This window comes from Astyanax mexicanus, chromosome 16, assembly GCF_023375975.1.
Source record: "Astyanax mexicanus isolate ESR-SI-001 chromosome 16, AstMex3_surface, whole genome shotgun sequence".
Lineage (NCBI taxonomy): Eukaryota > Metazoa > Chordata > Actinopteri > Characiformes > Acestrorhamphidae > Astyanax > Astyanax mexicanus.
In genome coordinates, this window is record NC_064423.1 from 15715225 (window position 1) to 15736722 (window position 21498).

Sequence of the window (21498 nt, forward strand, 5' to 3'; positions counted from 1 at the left end):
TCACCCCTTCTCTGAAGGGCTAGAAGGGCCTCACTGCACACCACTGCCCCTTACAGGGAAAGAGCAGTTAGCGGCTAATGCTAATGCTTCTCCAGCCTCTGTGCTGGAGAACTAAACTGAAACTCTTGTATAACACTGAAGTGGCTTTACTACTTTTTACAACCTGATTGGTAAAATTTATACATAAGGTGCACAGATGATTTTGGGAAAATTAAGGTATTTTAAGTGTGCCATATAGTGTAAAACAGTTCGGCGAATAGAAAAAAATATATATAATTATTATTTTATTATTATGAATGTCTATTTCATTCTCTCTCTCTCTCTCTCTCTCTCTCTCAGGAACGGTACAGGTGTCTTCATTTCGGATGTAGTTAAGGGTGGAGCAGCTGATGTGGACGGGAGACTCATGCAGGGAGATCAGATTCTGTCTGTTGACGGAGACGACATGAGGCAGGCCTCGCAGGAGACCGTCGCCGCCGTCCTGAAGGTAAGCTCAGCCTAAAACCCTAAACCCTGCTTACAACAACAGCGACAACCACAACAATGCCACACTACGGCACAAACAGGATTACAGGAGATTTATCCAGAGCTGCAGTTACACCCAGAGGCCACTAGGTGTTCCCATTGATGTGTTTATTGGGAGTTTCTGCAGTCCTGTAGATTATATTATTATTTATTAAATGCAGAATAATGGAGATTGTGGAAAGTAATGCAGTTATTATGTAATGCGTTTAAAATAAAAAGCTTTTTTAGATTCATATAATAAATCAATATCTTTACAGAAAAACAATATACTGTCTGAATTTTCAATGTTTGAATTAATAGAAACATTTAATTCTAAATACTTTTAGACTTTTACTTCTAATTTTGGTCTATTATAATAAAACTTGCTTATAATGTTACATCACATTTACATTGCGTTACAAAGACAATGCAGTAAAACTTGTTTTTTGGTCTAAAGCTGAAAAAAGGCATAAAATATTCAACTATTTCTTATAACATGATCATATAAGAGAGGATATATATATATATATATATATATATATATATATATATATATATATATACTTTTTATTAAAATAAGGTTTATTAATGTTAACTTATTTTCTGATTAAACTATATATACTTTAAAGTAAAAACAAAGTCAGTTTTGTTTAAACACGACAGAAACACAAACTAAATATATAATTATCCCGTACATTACCCACACATAATGTAATGTAATTGGAGTATACCAATTGTATAGTAATATACAGCTCTGAAAATAAATAATAAGAGACCACTTTAAAAAAAATGACGAGTTTCTTTGATTTTACCAAATTGAAAACCTGATGGATGCTCAGAAGCAATCAAACCAATTTTTTGCACCAGGAGTGGCATAAAGTTATCCAAAAGCAGTGTGTAAGACTGGTGGAGGAGAACATGCCAAGATGCATGAAAACTGTGATTAAAAACCAGGGTTATTCCACCAACTATTGATTTCTGAACTCTTAAAACTGTATGAACATGAGGTTTTTTTTTTTTTTACATTATTTCTTTACATTTCAGCCATTTCTCATTTTCTGTAAATAAATGCTCTAAATGACAATATTTGTATTTGTAATTTGAGATAAATTTTGTCTGTAGTTTATAGAATAAAACAACAATGTTCATTTTACTCAAACATATACCTATAAATAGCAAAATCTGAGAAACTGATTCAGACACTGAAGTGGTCTCTTAAATGTTTCCAGAGCTGTATATGTATGTGCGTGTGTGCATGTATGTGTGTGTGCACATTTGTGTGCAGAAGTTTTCTATGTATTTTCTTTGATTCGTTGTTATTAACGTTTGTGTTTGAGAGTTACTGTGCAGTTATCTGTTTGTGTGTATGTGTATGTGTGTGTGTGTGTGTGTGTGTATACTGTTGGCTGTGTAAATCTATAAATCTGAACTAAATGTAGTGTGCTTTGGAGTGTGGATGCATAGGTTGTCTGTATGTGTGTGTGCACAGTTGTGTACATCATGTAAGTGTGTGTGTATGTAAGTGAATCAGTCACCCCCCCCGTGCGCTGTGCCCTGCTGCAGTGTGCCAGGGGGATGGTGCAGCTGGAGCTGGGCCGGCTGAAGGCTGCCTCCTGGATCTCCTCCAGACGCAACTCGCAGGGAAGCCAGGTGTGTAACCCAGAGCAGGGGGCTTCCCCTGCGTTCCCACCGCACCCCCTCCCGCCCTGGAGCTCCAGACTCTCTCCAAACTCTAACCCCCCTAACACCAGCCCAGCATCCGCACTGACCTCCTCCGGACATCTGCATGAACACTGCATGATCAGCCGTGTACAGATGTGCAACTCTCAGCTGTAGCGTGTGGAAATCTGTAGGCTGTGTGTGTTTTAATGTGTGTGTGTGCCTGAGTAGAAATGCATTAACATGACCGTATGAGAAAGAGATAACACTGTGTCACTGTACCTGTTCTGTATCAGCTGATATCATATCCAGTCTGATTGGAATCTTAATAGCAATTTTATTTATTATTAGATTATTTCTTGGATTTAACTACACTACTGGTCAAACTTTGAAAACTCCACTATTGTTTAGTGGTTGCATAGCTATATGGCCCAGACCATCTGCTCCCCCCCCCTCGTCTTAACAAAGTCTTTATCAAAGAACTCTCTAAATCTTCTCTTCAGTGCTATAACTGAGACTAAATCCAATGTTAAGCTGAGCTAAAGGCTGGTGTTGTTGCCATGTGGGTCAGCCAGACCTGACTCTTCCTGTATCAGTTTTCTCCACATTTAACAGTCTTAAGAGGGTATAGAAAATAGCACTCACATCTCTTTAGCTTTATCTGTAATTTCTCTACAGAAAAAGACTTTTAATACTTTGAATACTTAGAGATTGCTCTATGTTTCTGAGTCTTTTTCTAGTTATAATGATAAAAGTGTGAATGTGCTGTGTGTAAGTGTGTAAATGCTGCAGTAAAGAGTCCAGTACTGCTTTACTACAGACAAAGGTTTTGTAAATTGACATTGTTTTGCTAAATTGAATTGTTTGCTAAAAATCACCCCCTCTTTTATTTTTTTCAAACACTAGTTATTGACCGGACCTGAAGAGCTTAAATGACAAAACTGAAAAAATGTTTTGACCAGTAGTGTATATTTCTAGTGGATCTCTAATATCTGAATGGATAGAGCTAATTTGATTCTAATTATAGACAATACAGATTATACTAGCATGTCCAAAACTACAACTTTATAAATATGAAGTATGAGTGGCCGACCAACAATGATCACTCCAAAAGCAAGGCACCTAACAGGGAGGTCACAAAGAACCCCAGGGTAACTTCTAAGCAACTGAAGGCTATTAAATTTGATCCGACTTTTTTAATTATTAGTGGCAAAAGTATGTGAACCCTGTTGGTTTAGTATCTATTTTTACCACCCCTTGTCAAAAATAACTGCAACTAAATATTTCTGATAACTGTTGATCAGTTTTATCCTATTTCTTTGTATAGAACAGCTTCTGAATGGATACAGTTAATTGAGTTCTAATTGTAGACAATGTAGATTATATTAGCATATCCAAAACAACTTTACTTACTTTTCAGATGCACACTTTTACTTTACGTTTGCACATTTTTTTTTGCTTATCGTTACATTTACACTTTACTTTAAAATAAAGGAAATAAAAAGATACTTAAAAAATGTTTCCTTTTTTTTAAGTTTACTTTTATTCGATTTTATTCATTTATTTATTTTTACCTTAAAAATCAAAAAGCCAGTGTAATAATTGATTATGCAGAAAAAAAAATTATGTTGGATTTCACCTTTAATCACTGTGGACATCATCTCTGCTTGCATGAAGAACTGTGGGCATGTTCACAGTGCTACATTGCTCACTCATGCTAATCATGCTAAGTGAAATCTTAGCATGAGATGTGTGTATCCCTGTATCTCTGTGTCTATGTGTGTGTGTGTGTGTGTGTGTGTGTGTGTGTGCATGCTGAATTGTGTGATTGGATGCATTTTAGTTGAAATACTATGCTTAACCATTCCGGACCACTTAACTGCATGATCAGCTGCGCTATATGTGCGTATGGTTGAATGCATGTGTGTGTGTGTGTTTGTATATGTGTGCGCTGAGTCATGAAATTGTACCTGTTTGTGTGAGTGTGTGTGTGTGTGTGTGTGTGTGTGTGATGTTCCACCTCACTTGAGCTTCTCTCTCACATTCTCTGGTCCTTCTGTTCTCCAGATGAGCCACGCGAGTAACATGACCAACAGCAACACTGGACCCCCCTCGGCCCCCGCGGCCCCCCACACAGTCACCCCATCCAGCCAGCCGCTTAGCACCAGCAGGAGAAATGCACATGAGCCCAACAGCAAAAATTCTGGTAAGCGTCCTTAGCTACAATAATGTGAAACAAATTCTCTGACAAAGATGTTCAATTCCGTCAGTAGCTCACCTAATTTAATGTAATTAATCAGTGATTCACCTGAGTAGATGCTGATATGGTGATGCAGTGGTGCTTAAAAGTTTGTGAACCATTTAGAATTTTCTATAAATATTTCTGCGTAAATATAAAGAATGAATGACTTACCAACTAATATTCAGTGAGGTCACAAAGAACAACAGGGTAACTTCTAAACAACTGAATGCCTCTCTCAAATTGTCAGACTCTAAAGAAACAAAAGTGTTAAACTTGATCATTTATTTATTAATAAAAATTATTCAATTTTTTATATTCATGATTGGCAAAAGTATGTGAACTTTTGCTTGTAATATCTAGTGTGACTTCCCCTTTTGCCACAATAACTGCAGCAAAACACTTCTGATAACTGTTCATCAGCCCTAAATGCCGGCATTTTAGCCAGAACAGCTTCAAATCTGGAATGTTGGATGGTTTCCATCACATTAATTGCTGGCTCCAGTTTTGTCCACAACATTTCAATTGGATTAAGGTCAGTAATTTTGACTTGGCCATGCCATTTAACTTGATTGTTCTTAAACCATTATTTTGTAGAATGACTTTTGATGTTTGACGTTTAGGGTCATTGTCTTGTGGCATGACCCACCTCCTCTTAAGATTCAGTTCATGGACAGAGAGCAGTGGCTCTCTCCTTGCAACCCTGCCATGTACACCATTGTTCTTTTGATGGTGGGTTCTTGAATATTAACATTAGCCACTGTGAGCAAGGTCTTCAGTTGCTTAGAAGTTCCCCTGGGGTCCTTTGTGACCTCACTGACTATTATACGCCTTGCTTTTGGAGTGTTTTTTGTTGTTGGTCGGCCAACATCATATTTTGAAGCACCACTGTCCCTACAATAATACTGGACTGCCATGCTGAAAGCTTTAGTGATATTTTAATGTATACATTTCAGATGAAACAAAATAAATTCTGCACTCAGTCCATGTATTGTGGATCTGTGTCTTATGGTGTGTTTGTGTGTGTTTATATCTTTACAGGAGCTGAAACAGGCCTTCGCACAGTGGAGATCACTCGAGTAAGAGACCACCACCACCACCAGACCTACCACAAAAAAAAACTCTAAAAACTCACTTCCTGTGTGTAATGCTGCATTCATTTCTCTATTAATGTTCCTCCCTCAGGGCCCGACTGATGCTCTGGGTATCAGTATAGCCGGGGGAAAGGGCAGTCCTCTGGGGGACATCCCAATCTTCATCGCCATGATCCAGGCTAACGGAGTGGCTGCCAGAACCCACCGCCTCAAGGTTGCACAGCACTTCTTCTTATGTTTCTTGCTTGTTAGGTGTCTATCCTGTTAACCTCAAAATCTTACCCTTTCAGTTGTGTGTTTGCCTCTTTTTGGTGAAGCAAGAGGGGTATTGAGTATTGATCTAGGCCAGTGTTTTGAACATCATTGAACTGGAACTGAAATTTTGCGTGTTAATTGTGGTCTTTCTGCAGGTGGGGGACCGTATTGTGAGCATTAACGCTCAGTCTCTGGATGGTTTGACCCATGGCGAGGTGGTCAACATGCTGAAGAATGCCTATGGCAGCATCATTCTGCAGGTAAGTCATAAAGATGATTTAAGATGCGCGTGTAGGGTATCTTAAATACCGTATTTTTCACACAATAAGGCGCACTGGATTGTAAGGTGCATTATGCCTGCCGCTGGGTGGTGGAGTAGGTTAACTAAGTTAAGTAAAGCTAAGCTAAGTAAACAAACAACTGCAATTCTTGAAAAAAAAAACACTTTCTTTTTCAAACAAGTGCTAGATGTTAATCTACACAGATTATCCTCCTAAAAACTGTTTATTTGGGTGAGTAAGCTTAGATTCCCAAATTTCTCCACCACTAAAGATGGAGCATTAGCATTACCCGCTAACCCAACAGCGCTACGATAAGAAACCTTGAGTGTTCTGGTAAGCCAGGGCGATATTAGTTATCGGTTCGTCCCATGTAACTTGTTTTAACACAGTAAACACGCAGACTACAGTCCGATATAGTCCTCTCTGAACAGCAAAAGGGCTAGGGCGGTTAGAATCTAATACTTATGCTGCTCCAGCAGTGCTATCCAGGATTAGCAGCAGGCTACAGGCCAATAATACTCACCTCTAAGCGGCAAAAAAGCTAGCGCTTAGCATGGTTTGCAGCTAATGCTAATGCTGTCCAGCAGGGCTAGCCTGGATTAGCAGCAGGCTACAGGCTGATAATACTCAACTCTGAGCAGCGAAAGAGCTAGCGCTTAGCGTGGTTTGCAGCTAATGCTAATACTGCTGGAGGACTAAACTGAAACGCCTGTATAACTCTGTACTTCAGCAATAGAGTACTTTTACTGCTCCTTACAAGCAGACTGGTAGAATTTATAGATAAGCTGCACCACATCATAAAATGCACTCACAATTTTGGGGAAAATTAAAGGATTTTAAGTGCACCTTATAGTTCGAAAAATACAATACTTTAATAAAACTTCTGTTTTGTGCTTTAGGGGTCAGTAATCCAAATAAGTTGTAGATAGGTTTAACAGCTTATTCATAGTAGTATATATATCATAATACATATACTACTATGGTGTTGCATTATGTTTGCAATGTTTCAACAAAGCTAAAGAACCATGCACTGACCTGTGGGAATATTGTTTGTGCATCGCATTATAGCCAGATGTTGCCAGTCATCACACACTTTGTGTGTATTTTTGGTGCATAGAACCATATGAACCTATATAAGTGGACCTCAAATCAATATACAGTGAGGAAACTAAACAAATTTAGAAATCATTGAGGGGTCTGAAATTTTTAGCTTAGGTGCATGTCCACTGTTTAGAGACATAATATATATATATTTTTTTTGTGTGTGTGTTACTGCTGCAAATTAGTATTTGAACACCTGTGGAAATCAATGTTAATATTTGGTACAGTAGCCTTTGTTTGCATTTACAGAGGTTGAACATTTCCTGGAGTTTTTTTTAAATCCGGTTTGCATACATCGCAGAAGGGATTTTGGCCCATTCATCCACACAGATCTTCTCCAGATCAGCCAGGTTTCTGGGCTGTTGCTGAGAAACACGAAGTTTGAGCTCCCTCCAAATATTTTCTATAGGGTCTAGACTGGCTAGGAGACTGGCTAGGCCATTCCAGACCCTTGATATGCTTCTTACAGAGCCACTCCTTGCTTATCCTGGCTGTGTGCTTTGGGTCATTGTCATGTTGGAAGACCCAGCCACGACATAGTTTACATGGGGCTGTTCATTATATGTAATCTTTACATTTTACATTTTTACAAGTTAATATTAATATTTTTGGCTTTAAATAAAGCAAATAGACAACAAAAAGGTGTAGTTGGAATGTGCAGGAGTGTGTGTCTCTGTAGATGATGTGACTTTACTGTGCATTTGTAATTTGACCGTCTGCATCAAACTGTACGTTCTAACACAGCGGTGTTGGGTAGCTGAGCCACATGCAGGATCCTCACAAAGGCTAATGGGATTTGAGGCTAAAGCAGCTGAAGGAAGTGGTGTGCTTATATTGCTGCATGACTGTAGACTGGCGTGGGCTGAGCCTCGTCTCCCAGTTCCAGTTGAAGATGCTCAGGGCATAGGAGGCTTCTTCAGCCTGGTCCATTCTGCATAATGCTGCTTTTACACATAAGCTGTTGTAAAATAAACTCGAGGCTGCTGTATTGTTAGTGTATAGTGTTTTTATTAATTTTATCACTCTACTGTTTTAAATATATAGGTGCTGCATTGGTTCTTTAGGTGATGCCATAGAGGAACCAGTTTTGGTTCTACGAAGGTTCTAATCATTTTGTTTTTGGTGTAAAGAACTTTATTTCCATTATATGACCGTTTTTAAAGGTTCTTCACACACATCATATACTCATCTACCAAAATTGGTTCTTTAAGAAATCACAAAATGTTTTTTTCTGTGTCAGCGCTTTGTAGCATCTTTTTTTTTTTTAAAGTATGTATACATACTAAACCACTCTTTTTTATGTGTGTGTGTGTGTGTAGAATGCTTGGAATGACTATTATGTGACTATAATTGTATTAAGAAGTGAAAATTCTTAATGAGTGTTTAAGGAAAGTGTTTTGTGAGTATTTGAGTTGGGGGGGACCCTGGGGTAATGTATAGAGTAGGAGTGTGAGTGTGTGAGCACGCATGTGTATAATGCATATTGGATTGACTGTTCATATATGTTTGCAGTAAATATATATATATTTGTGTGTATGTGTGTGTGTAGAATGCACATTGGATTAATCTCCTATGTGTTTGCAGTAAAATATATATGTGTGTGTGTGTGTTTACAGGTGAAGTGGGTAATCTAGTATGTGTGTGTTTACAGGTGAAGTGGGTAATCTTGTATGAATATCTGGACTTGTTTTTGTGTGTGTGTGTGTGTGTGTGTGTGTGTGTACGTGTGCATTGCTTGGAATGACCGTTACGTGACATATTGTATTAAGAAGTGAAAATTCTGTGTTTGCAGTAAAATATATATGTGTTCGTGTGTATATGGTTGTGAGTGTGTGTGTGTGGGGGGGTGTTGTAATGTATAGAATAGGAGTGTGAGTGCGTGTGTGCATATTAAATGCATATTAAATTGACTGTTTTTATGTGTTTGCAGTAAAATATATGTGTGTGTATATGGTGGTGAGTGTGTATGGGTCACTGGGGTAATGTATACACTAGGAGTGTGTAAGTGTGTATGCACATGTGTAGAATGCATATTGAATTGACTGTTCCTATGTGTTTGCAGTGTGTGTGTACATGTGTAGAACGCATATTGGAGTTCTACTGTGTGTGTGTGTGTATGGGTATATGCATGTACAATGCTTGGATTTGCTACTCGTCTATATTTGTGTGTGTAACAACAATGTGTGTGTGTGTGTGTGTAAAGGTGAACTGTGTAATGTATAGATGTATAGAATTGGCTGTGCAGTGTTTGTGTGTAGAACTGATCAGCGTTTTGTGTTTTTTTGCTTAGTGTGTGTTTGTGTGTGAATGATACAGTATATGGCATGTATGTGTGTATTGGTGTGTGGACTTATTGTAGTGTGTGTGTGTGTGTGTGTGAGTGGTTGGTGCTGTGTCACTGCACTGTTATCAGCTCCCAGCAGCTGTGTGGCAGTTGAGCGCGGGTTGCCAGATAATCCTGGGCCTTTATGCAAATGCAGCGTTATCTGCGGCGCTCCAGGAGGAATGCAGTGGGCTTTCAAACAGGGGAGTCCTGCCTGCACAGCCCTGATTACACCAGCTAGCACACCAATTACTGTTTACTCTCTCTCTCTCTCTCTTTTTCTCCTCTCTCTATCACTCTCTCTCCTGGTTTCCTGCTCTTCTTCTCTCACTCTATGTTCTCTCCTGTTGTATCTTCAATTTTTCTCTCCTTTTCTATATCACTCTCTCCCTCTCTCCTCTTCCTTTTTCTATTTTTCTCCCCCCTTTTTCTTTCTCATTCTCTCTTTGCGCTCTCCATCTCCATCTATCGTCCATTTTCCTATCTCTCTCTCTATGTATGGCTCTCTTACCTTCTTTTTACTCTCTTTTTCTTCTCTCTCTATTATTCTTACACTCCTGTTTTTCCTCTCTTGGTCCTTATTTCTCCCTCTCTCTTTCTTCGCCTCCCTATAAATACTTCTCTCACTCATTCGCTCTTAGTGGCATTTCTCACTCTCTCTCTCTCTCTCTCTCTCTCTCTCTCTCTCTCTCTCTCTCTCTCTTTCTCTCTTTTAACATTAAATCTGTTTCTCTCATTCATTCTCTCACTCATTTCCCTTTTCAGCCTCTCTCTCTCTCTCGCTCTCTCCCTCTCTTAACAGGTCTAAAGCAGGTAGCGTAATGCAGGTGCATATGTGAAAAGCAGGTGCACTGGTGTAAAGCAGGTAAACAAGTGTTAAGGCAGGTGCTTAGATGTAAATCAGGTAGAGGTGCTGTAAGGCAGGTGCTTAGGTGTAAAGCAGGTAGAGGTGCTGTAAGGCAGTTGCTTCAGTGTAAAGCAGGTAGAGGGGCTGTAAGGCAGGTGCTTGGGTGTAAAGCAGGTAGAGGTGCTGTAAAGCAGGTGCATATGTGAAAAGCAGGTGCACTGGTGTAAAGCAGGTAGAGGTGGGGTAAAGCAGGTAGACAAGTGTAAAGGCAGGTGCTTAGGTATAAAGCCGGTAGAGGTGCTGTGAGCCAGATGCTTAGGTATAAAGCAGGTAGAGGTGCTGTAAGGCAGGTGGTTAGGTATAAAGCCGGTAGAGGTGCTGTGAGCCAGATGCTTAGGTATAAAGCAGGTAGAGGTGCTGTAAGGCAGGTGGTTAGGTATAAAGCCGGTAGAGGTGCTGTGAGCCAGATGCTTAGGTGTAAATCAGGTAGAGGTGCTGTAAGGCAGGAGCTTAGGTGTAAATCAGGTGTTATTGTGAAAGAACAGATGTAAGCAGATGATTTCAGCTTCTGGAGGCCTGCAGCTGTGTTTCAGCAGCCTCATAGTGTTAATTTCAAAGAATAACAACAATATTCTGTCTTTTAAATTATTTATATATATATATATATATATATATATATATATATATATATATATATATATATATATATATATATATATATATATATATATATATATATATATTTTTTTTTTTTTTTTTAACTGTATATACATTGTAATCGATAAATAAATAAGCATAAAGTGTTAACCAACATGACAATAAATATTGTGTGTGTCTCACTCTTTCTCTCTCTCTCTCTCTCTCTCTCTCTCTCTCTCTGTATCAGGGAGATAAGTGTGTGTGATGGCAGGGGAACGTTTCAGTGCTTTTCTCACAAACTGGTGGAGTCATTCATTAATTAACCTTTGTTTGTTGTTGTTGTGTATTTTAGTTTTAATTGCCTCATTGTTAATTAAATATGGAAATTAGGGTATTGGGAGCTGCGTCTCTCTTCTTCTCAGCAGAGGAGCTGAATTAAAATAAAGAAATAAACCTCGACTGAGAGACAAAACCGGCGTTTAGACCAGGAGACGGGGAGACAGAGAGCTGATGGATGATGGCAGGTTGATATTGTGTGTGTGTGTGTGTGTGTGTGTGTGTGTGAGTGAGAGTCGCAGGATCGATGTCTTTGAAACAGTGTCTGTAGAACAATCAGCTGCAGGACTTTATACAGGCACCCGCCACGGTACAGGATTAGAGGGGTGCATTTCAATGCAGAACACACACACACACACACACCCCAACACATAAACGTTATCTCAGGCAAGACAGCCATCTCTAGCACACACGTACATGCACCGAGGGACACACATATACTGATTTTTTTTTTTGTATAGGGTTCTATTAGTGTGTGTAAATATGGAAAAGTGTATAGAGCTGGGTGTGTGTGTGCACGCGTGTGTGTATATTTCTGTGATTCATGGTATCCTTTGTGTTTTTGTCTCTGACTCTTTGATTGACAGGTGATAGCAGACACTAACATCAGCGCCATAGCCAGTCAGGTTGAGAGCATGTCCTCAAGCTCCGCCCTCAGCACCAATACAGAGACCCAGACTACAGAGCCAGAGTGAGTGATAGGCCTCTACACCAATCCCCAGCTTCACATACACACACACACTACACTATCACTGCAAATGCTATCAATCAACTAACCATGCACACACACACACACACACATCATAATTACCTATTTGCAAAATCAGATAGAATATTGATGAGTGTGAGAATCTGGTTGATTCAGAAAATCCTGGATTGGATATTGAGATGAATCTAATTCTTTGATGGAATGTTGTCATCTGTACATTTTTTACTGTTTTTCAATGTTTGGGCCAAAAAATAATAACTCCAAAAAGTAGAAGTTGTACATAGTTATGATTAAGCAATATTACACAAGAGGAGTAATATTTTCACTGCTGTTCTGGTCAATATTATATGTCGTAGCACAAACCCCAAGTGTAGTATCGTGATTATACCACAGTTCCATTATCGTTGTTTATTGAAAGATTTTAATGAGGTTAAAGAGAACGAGAAAATACGAAAATATGATCTCTTTGGTTATAAAAACTTCACAAGTTAAAATAGTTCTATTGCTGCTCTGTTTGTAGCTGTGCTGTTTGGCTTGTAAGTGCTGCATCGTTGCTAGGTTACCTGTATGTGGCGGAGTAATACATAGAGAGCTTGGGTTACAGTGCATTACCGGCTGATAACGGCAGTCAAAGAAAGTCTCTCAGCCACACATCAAATTGCAGGTTCGGAACTTACTGTGGTATAATGTACAGTAAGATGCAGTGCAGTATATTTTAATATAGTATATGTAGTGTAGTATGTAGGGTATTGCTTAAAATATATAGTATTGGAAAAGGTAAAAAGTATCATCCTGCTTTCTATGTAGACCATGTGTATTATATATCACATATATATATTTTTTTAGGGCACACTATCAATGAATGTCTATGTTTTTAGTATATTTATAAGGCACATTTTAAGCGACAATAGTAAGGAACAAGGGTGTTGCCATGTTGTTAATCTACATAGATTTTTTCCTGAAAACTGTTTATTTGGGTGAATAAAATGCTTCTGTTTATTTACAGTAACCTCTGAACGGCGAAAGAGCTAGTGCTTAGCAAATTTAGCGGCTAATGCTGCTTAGTGCTGGAGAAACTTCACTGAAACTGCTTTATAATGCTGTACTTAAGCTGAGTAATAAAATTCATGCAGAAGATGCACCAGACTGTAAGGCGCACTGACGATTTTTGGGAAAATTAAAGGATTTTAAGTGCACCTTATAGTCCGAAAAATACTGTACATATTATACATATATTTTATTTCAGTTACTTATATAATATATGTGTGTGTGTCTGTGTGTCTACTACTCTACAACAACAGAACACCTAAGCCAAAGAGCATCACTCTGGAGAAGGGCACTGAAGGTCTGGGCTTCAGCATAGTGGGAGGCTTTGGGAGCCCACATGGAGACCTCCCCATCTATGTCAAAACAGTCTTCAGCAAGGTACACACACACACACACACACACACACACACACTCATATACACACGCTCAAACAGTACTGGTCCTGGAGGTGCTCCACCCTCACATTTATTGCTTTTTCCTCTCCCAACACATCTGATTCAACATATTTAATTCATTAAGTATAATTCAATTAACTAACAGGTCCTCTCAGAGTGCCAGTGTTTGTCTTAAAGCAGGGAATCCACTATAATGTGCGGAGCAGGGTGCTTTCAGGACCAGGGTTGAGAAACACTGGTACATATTGTTGATGTGAGAATAAAACCAGGAATAAAACTCCAGCCCCCTTCATTTTCTGAAGACATGTGTACAGATATGATATCTGACTTTTTAAATACAATAGCCTTTTGTTTCTTAATGCCAAGAGTCCTTTGTGTAACCAGAAATTAAATTTTCCTATTGATTGCCCTGTTTCAGCCCAGGATCTGCTACTGCTGTTAGGAACCAGCAGGGGTCAGACAAGAGGCAGTCCTCAGACCTCACTAGATCCCTGTAGATCAGATAAAAAAGCAGATAGATATTTTTAATCCACATTTTAGAGACTCCACACTTTTCTACAACACATTTCTGCTCATTAATTAGTTTGCTTGGTTAAGTACTTAGTTTGAGAGGCATAATACACACACATTTGACTTGTATCTATTATATAATATTGCAGATAAACACAAATAAGAATTTAATATAAAAACAGGACTGAAAGTGGTCAGTAATCAGCATATTGTAATGTCTGTAATGTTATTGAGATGTTGTTTTGAAGAATACAGTATGGATTTGTTTAGCTTATTCACTTTAGTGAACTGGGTGTTTAAATAGAACTGGGGATTATGACAGTTTTCCAGGAGAGCACTGGAAATGACAGTCATCAAATCACAATTTAGTGTTCTTTTGTATTTATTTTAATATTAGTTTATTTTCTGCATTGTAGATTAACATTAGAGTTCTTCAAACTAGGAAGAAAAAAGTATGGAATTATTTTTTAAACAAAAAAGTGTTAAACAACCAGAATATGTTTTATATTTTAGATTCTTCAAAAGTAGCACCTCTTGCTTAGGCATTTTCTTAGTCAGCTGGAATGGCTTTCAGTTAACAGCTGTGCTGAACTTGTCAAGAGTTAATTACTTAAATTTCTTGCCTCTTAATGTATTTGAGAGCATCAGTTGTTAAGTTGTGAAGAGGTAGGGTTGGTATACAGTCGATAGCTCTGTTAGAGTTATGTTCTAATTCATATTAACTAAGTAAAGAAAAAAATACTTTTAGAAATAAATGTCAGTATCCTCAAGTTCAGATGCAAAGACCATCAAAAATGTTATGATTAAACTGGCTCTCATCAGTACCACCCCAGGATAACTTCATCGGAGTTACCTGCCTCAGAAGCCGCAAGTTAACAGCACCTAAATGCTTCACATAGTTTGATTTACTACATCATTTCTTATGGTCTGGATGGCTTCAGTATTAAATCACAATGTAGGAAAAAAATAAAAAATATATATTAACATTGAAGGAGAAGGTGTGTCCAAACCTTTGACTGGTACTCTACCGTATTAAGTCAGTCTGCTATGCTGTAATAATACATCTATTTCCATCATTTTTTTCGCACTATAAGGCGCAATTAAAATCCTTTAATTTTCCCAAAAATCATCAGTGCACCTTATAATCTGTTGCATTTTATGTATGAGTTTTACCAGTCAGGTTATAAGGAGCAGTAAAGCCACTTCACTGAAGTATAGCGTTATTCAGGAGTTTCAGTTTAGTTTTCCAGCAGTATTAGCATTAGCTTCTAACTGCACCAAGTGCTAGCTCTTTCGCCGCTTAGAGGTAAGTATTATTGGCCTATAGACTGCTGCTAACCCTGGCTAGCACTGCTGGAGCAGTAAATCTGTGTAGATTAACATCCAGCACTCTCTTCAAAAATACAGGCGTTGGACAATGAAACTGAAACACCTGTCATTTTAGTGTGGGAGGTTTCATGGCTAAATTGGAGCAGCCTGGTGGCCAATCTTCATTAATTGCACATTGCAACAGTAAGAGCAGAGTGTGAAGGTTCAATTAGCAGAGTAAGAGCACAGTTTTGCTTAAAATATTGCAATGCACTTTATTATGGGTGATGTACCAGAGTTCAAAAGAGGACAAATTGTCAGTGCACGTCTTGCTGGCGCATCTGTGACCAAGACAGCAAGTCTTTGTTATGTATTAATAGCCACGGTATCCAGGGTAATGTCAACATACCACCAAGAAGGACGAACCACATCCACCAGGATTAACTGTGGACGCTGTAAGAGGAAGCTGTCTGAAAGGGATGTTCAGGTGCTAACCCGGATTGTATCCAAAAAACATAAAACCACGGCTGCCTAAATCACGGCAGAATTCAATGTGCACCTCAACTCTCCTGTTTCCACCAAACAGTCCGTCCGGACAGTAAATTATTGTGGTTTAAAACCAGATGTTTCAGTTTCGTTGTCCAACGCCTATACATAGCTTAGCTTTACAGGTTTCGCCACAGGTTTCGAATTAGAAGGAAAACATGGCGACACCCCTGTTCCTTACTAGTGTCTCATAATGTGCCTTATAATTTAATGTGCCTTATAATGCAAAAAATAAATACGGTATATTAAGTCTATGTTCTTCTCATACTGTACTCTACGTTTTGTCTCTAGGGGGCAGCAGCAGTGGACGGGCGTCTGAAACGAGGAGATCAGATCCTGTCTGTGAACGGAGAGAGTCTGGAGGGAGCCACACACGAACAGGCCGTGGCCATCCTGAAGAAACAGAGAGGAGTCGTTACACTGTCTGTACTGTCCTAACACACACTCACGTACTCACACACTCGTGAGCGGACTACTGGGGAGGTAGCCAACAAACAAACACTGCACAAATTACTGAACACACCTTCTATTCCTGACTAGAGTCCTGCTGGAGTCTCGGCTCAGCCTCAACACACTACAGAGACACTACAGAGACACTGCGGAGACACTACACCCAGCAGAGCATTTTCATCTTCTTCTTCAGCTGCAGAACCAGCCCACGTTCTACATCATACATTCTACAGTACACACCCTGCTGTAGAGCTGTAGACTGGCACTGAGTGATGAACATTCATTGATGGACTCTGTGGAGAGAAAGAGAGAGAGAAAGATGGAGAGAAAGACTGATGACCACTTTTCTCAGCCTCTACTTCAAGCTTGACCCCTTTAATATCAATATATACAGTACTGTGCAAAGGTTTTAGGCACCTAATTACATTTATTTTATCATTTTGATCCCAGCAATAAGAGGATGCAATTCAATTCCATCATATCTGATTTACCATCTTAAATCCAGGTGTTGATATAATGATAATTATTAATAAATCTAGACTCCTGTGAGAAGAGCTTTAGAGAGGTTTTAATGAACACAGTGATGTAATAGCACTACTTCTATTTTTGTATGATTTGTGTTGTTTTCTAATATTCTATATTCGACCATATTTTTCGCACTATAAGGCGCACCAAATTATAAGGCGCACCATTAATGAATGTCTATTATCTGGTCTGTTTTCATACATAAGGCTCACTAGATTATAAGGCTTACTGGGATTATGTGACACTAGTAAGGAACAGAGGTGTCACCATGTTTCCCTTCAAATTCAGCAGGTCTCGCAACTAAAACTAAAAACTAACCTAAGTAAACAAAACTGTAATTCTTAATAGTTAACAAAAACACTATATTTTAAATTCAAACAAGCACTGGATATTAATTTACACAGATTTCTCTCCTGAAAAAACGTTTATTTGGGTGAGTAAAGTGCCTTAATTTATTTACAGTAAGCTTAGATTCCCAGATTTCTCGAGCACTAAGGCTGGAGCATTAGCATTAGCCTCGAGCGCTAGTACTTACCAGCTAATGCCGCCCAACAGCATTATTCTAAGGTAACTAGTGGTTTGTCCATAAATTATAAGGCTATAATCTAGATCTAGCACTTAAAGTGGTTAGCGGCTAATGTCACTGAAACTCCTGTATAACGTGTAACTTTAGCGGAGTGGCTTTACTGCTTCTTACAAACTGACTGGTAAAGTTCAATTTTTTGGGAAAATGAAAGGAATTTGAGTGCAACTTATAGTGCAAAAAATACAGTAAATACATTAATGTGCCAATCGTGTTCTTGAGCATTATGTGGGAAGACAGTTTGGGAATGTCCTCACTTATGTATGTTGGATGTTCTAAGTTGTGTGGTGTTATCTTATGATCTTGTGAGGTTGAACACTGGCCAGCGAGTTCATGGCAAGGTGATATGAATTATCACATGGAGTTCAAGTAAGGCCTGATAGTGGTTGTCAGGTGAATAGGACATTCTGTTTACGAAGTTTTCCAGATATTTAACGTTTCTCCATCCACAGTATCATGTGTCTGTCGCAAATACGTTATTATCAAAGGCTAATATATTACCACCCACTGAAGATAGAGAATCGATACAGTGGGTGGTAATGATTGTGACCGGCGACTTCTGGCTAGAATTGTCCATGTGACAGAAATCGCATCCACATTCTGTGCAGGAGGCCCCACACACCTATTCTACAGGTCAGTTTGAGCTTCCATGTGAAACTATAGTTTTATACATATATACATTGTATATAATTTACATTACTTCCCTGAACAGGAGCTTTTCATTCAGATTTTTACCGTGTCTAAAACATTTGCACAGTACTGGATATATGTGTGTGTGTAGGTGTGTAAGTGTGTACGTATGTGTGTGTGTGTGTGTGTGTGTGTGTGTGTGTGTGTGTGTGTGTGTGTGTGTGTGTGTGTGTGTGTGCAATAGACCCATTTCTAATGAAGAAGGGAAATTGCCTATGACCCATGTGCTTGGATCCTTTTTCATTATCTTTGTTTTATGTGGATAATGAGCAGGTATTGAACCAGGCTGACTCGTCTGTCGGCAGCCGCCGCTGGGGGAGATGTGGTTGACCTGCAGGAAACTGCTCCAGCTCAGAGAGCCCGTTCGGATCTAATCTACACACATACACACTTGCTACATTTCTAACCTCCATTATGAGCCTTGGCTAGTGAGAGCTGCTTTTTGCTCCATTATAATCAACTCTAAAATGGCAACTTTATAGGAGAAGGAGAAAAAAAGACCCTCTTTATATTGAATGGTTAAAGTTAAAGTGAAAAGAATGATTTCCAAGTCATTCTGGAACAGGTTTAGCTGTCAATTCTTCAAAAACTTCATAAAAAACATAAACAAAAAACATAAATATAATTTAAAAAAAAGACCAACAACTGAATTTACATTATGTCAAAAACTTAAAATGGCAAAAACATATGCAAACACACACACATTAACACTACAGTCTCAAAAGTACCAGCCAACTGACCCTAGGCTTTCGAAGTCATTGCTTATTAATAATCAATAGTTGATTAAATTTTACATCCATACTTTTGCCTAGAAACACAGGGATGAGTTGTGATAAGGGATGTATTGTTGAAATGTTACGTTTATTAACTGGCCTTTCTTAGATCGTAATGGAAAATCCGTGTCTGTCTTTGACTGATTTTCAAGCTGCTGTATTTGTCGATCACGTTTTGAGCTTGATGTCTTACGTTTTTAATTTTTGTACGGTCCGTCTGCATTGCAAACACTGTAATTTCTCATAGTAAAAAAAAATGCATTCATTTAGAAAGAAGCTGTCCTGTGTAATATGTGAGTTATCAATAGTATGCATTTTGATACAACTCAAATCCACCACGAATCAAACAATGCCTGTACAACAAAGGAAGAAGTCCAGTATGTTTTATGTTTATCTGGTAAAATTGATTAATGTTCCATGTCCAATCATTACTTCTCGCAACACTTTAAACTTTTTTGTTTTTTAGGTGTTACTTTGTCACTTTTACATTCACCAGCCACTTCATTAGGTACACCTGTCCAACTGCTCATTAACACAAATGTCGAATCAGCCAATCACATGGCAGCACCTCAATGCATTTAGGCTTGTAGACATGGCCAAGACGATCTTCTGCAGTTCAAACCAAGCATCAGAATGGGGAAGAAAGGTGATTTAAGTGACTTTAAATGTGACAAAAAGAGAAAATATCCAGTGAGCGGATACAGTTCTGTGGACGCAAATACCTTGTTGATGCCAGAGGTCAGAGGAGAATGATCAGACTGGTTCCAGCTGATAGAACGGCAACAGTAACTCAAATAACCACTCGTTACAATCGTGGTCTGCAGAAGAGAAGAGCATCTCTAAACAACAACACGTCAAACCTTGAGGCGGATGATTGGCTACAGCAGCAGAAGATCACACCGGGTGCAGCTCCTGTCAGCTAAGAACAGGAAACTGAGGCTACAATTCACACAGGCTCACCAAAATTGGACAATAGAAGATTGGAAAAAATGTTACCTGGTCTGATGATTTCTGCTGCGACATTTGGATGGTAGGGTCAGAATTTGGCGTCAACATGAAAGCATGGATCCATCCTGCCTTGTATCAACGGTTCAGGCTGATGTTGGTGGTGCTGAAATGGTGTGGGCCCATTAGTACCAACTGAGCATCGTGTCAATGCCACAGCCTACCTGAGTATCTGTATTGTTGCTGACCATGTCCATCCCTTTATGACCACTGTGTACCTATATCTTCTGATCCTACTTCCAGCAGGATAATGCGCCTTGTCATAAAGTGCAAATAATCTCAGACTGGTTTCTTGAACACGACAATGAGTTCTGTACTGCACTGGAATGGCCTCCACAGTCACCAGATCTCAATCCAATAGAGCAGCTTTGGGATGTGGTGGAATGGGAGATTCGCATCATGCAGCCGCAGCAACTGCGTGAAGCTATGTCAATATGGACCAGACTCTCTGAGGAATGTTTCCAGTACCTTGTTGAATCTGTGCCATAAAGGGTTAAGGCAGTTCGGAAGGCAAAAAGGGGTCCAACCCAGTACTAGCATGGGTACTTTGCCCTGTTTCTGTCTGGACTGGCTATAGAAACATCTGACTGGGATTCCTGCCATCTTGTTCTCAGTCATTTCATTGTAAGGTTGTCATGTGACCACTAGATGATATGGGCAGTGTCTCCATATTAGGGTTAATTGTTCAGCGTTTTAAAAAATTAAGTATCATGGTGCAAAGAAGCAGAAATGTAAGGTTGTTCTCTATAAAGCAGCAATACCTATGTAATGTGTGCAGCATGTGGTTTTGCATTGTCTTGTTGAAAAATGATTAGGCTTGTGCTTTTGTTATTTAACCTAATTGAAATCACATCATTAGTTAGATTATTGTCTAGAGCCCTAAAATTCAGAAAAAGATGCATATTAACAAATTAAATTTCATACTGTCTGGAATTAAGTAAAAGTCAAAGTAAATATAAAAAAATCATCATGTTTTATAAGTTTGCATTTTTCTGATTTAGGATTATAGATTTTATATTTGTATTTTTTCCTTGATATTTTAAATATGTAATTAATTGATTTCTTTAATTTCATGTAATGTTGTAGTGCATTCCTTAATGACTCATCTTATTGAAGAAAACACCTATATCCTGGTACCTCATATGTGAGTGTGTATGTGAGAGAGAGGGAGAGAGTGTTTGACTGTGTGTGTTTGAGTGTGTGTCTCCCACAATGTGAGGAAATCCTGTGTCAGCTGAACTCCCTCTCTACTAAAGGAAGTGGGTTCGATTCTTGCGAGGCTAGTTCGAATGACCTCGAGGTCAGAGCAGATGCCTGAGGCCTCTCTGGTCAGACGTCCAGCCTGAAGCTGCTGGGCCTTAAATCTGCTTGTCATCAGCGACAGAAGAGCGAGACACGCTGCTGCTGCTGCTGCTGCAGGACTGTGAGGTGAGTGTATGATCTGAATCAGGTGATCCAGAGCTGCAGATCTGCACTGGGTGAGTTTATTACAGGCACTTTAGCAGCAGCAGCAGCTGTGTGGTGGTTTAAAAAACCTGCATATAGAATACTAGAAAAAAAACTAGTAAAATTGTGTATTATTACTATTATTATTATTAATATTATTATTACTTATATAAAAAATTAAGGAGGCTTTTCCTTTGCCTGTAAAGCTGCTGTTTCAGAGATGCCAGGTTTTG

At 38.9% G+C, this 21498-nt stretch overlaps 1 protein-coding gene across 3 annotated transcripts in view; it reads left to right on the forward strand.

Annotated features, from left to right (window-relative positions):
• The window catches only part of patj (PATJ crumbs cell polarity complex component), a 210094-nt gene extending 189308 nt beyond the window's left edge, over positions 1 to 20786 (forward strand). For 2 of the 3 annotated variants that reach the window (XM_022669623.2, XM_049465995.1), the window contains 9 exons: positions 340 to 487; positions 2068 to 2154; positions 4231 to 4369; positions 5444 to 5481; positions 5588 to 5710; positions 5907 to 6011; positions 11866 to 11969; positions 13289 to 13412; positions 16085 to 20786. In XM_022669623.2, the coding sequence (XP_022525344.2) occupies positions 340 to 487; positions 2068 to 2154; positions 4231 to 4369; positions 5444 to 5481; positions 5588 to 5710; positions 5907 to 6011; positions 11866 to 11969; positions 13289 to 13412; positions 16085 to 16231 (1015 nt within the window). In that variant the 3' untranslated portion in view covers positions 16232 to 20786. The remainder of the gene's footprint in view (positions 1 to 339; positions 488 to 2067; positions 2155 to 4230; positions 4370 to 5443; positions 5482 to 5587; positions 5711 to 5906; positions 6012 to 11865; positions 11970 to 13288; positions 13413 to 16084) is intronic. The other variant, XM_049465996.1, reaches the window with a different exon arrangement.
• The last annotated feature ends 712 nt before the right edge of the window (positions 20787 to 21498 follow it).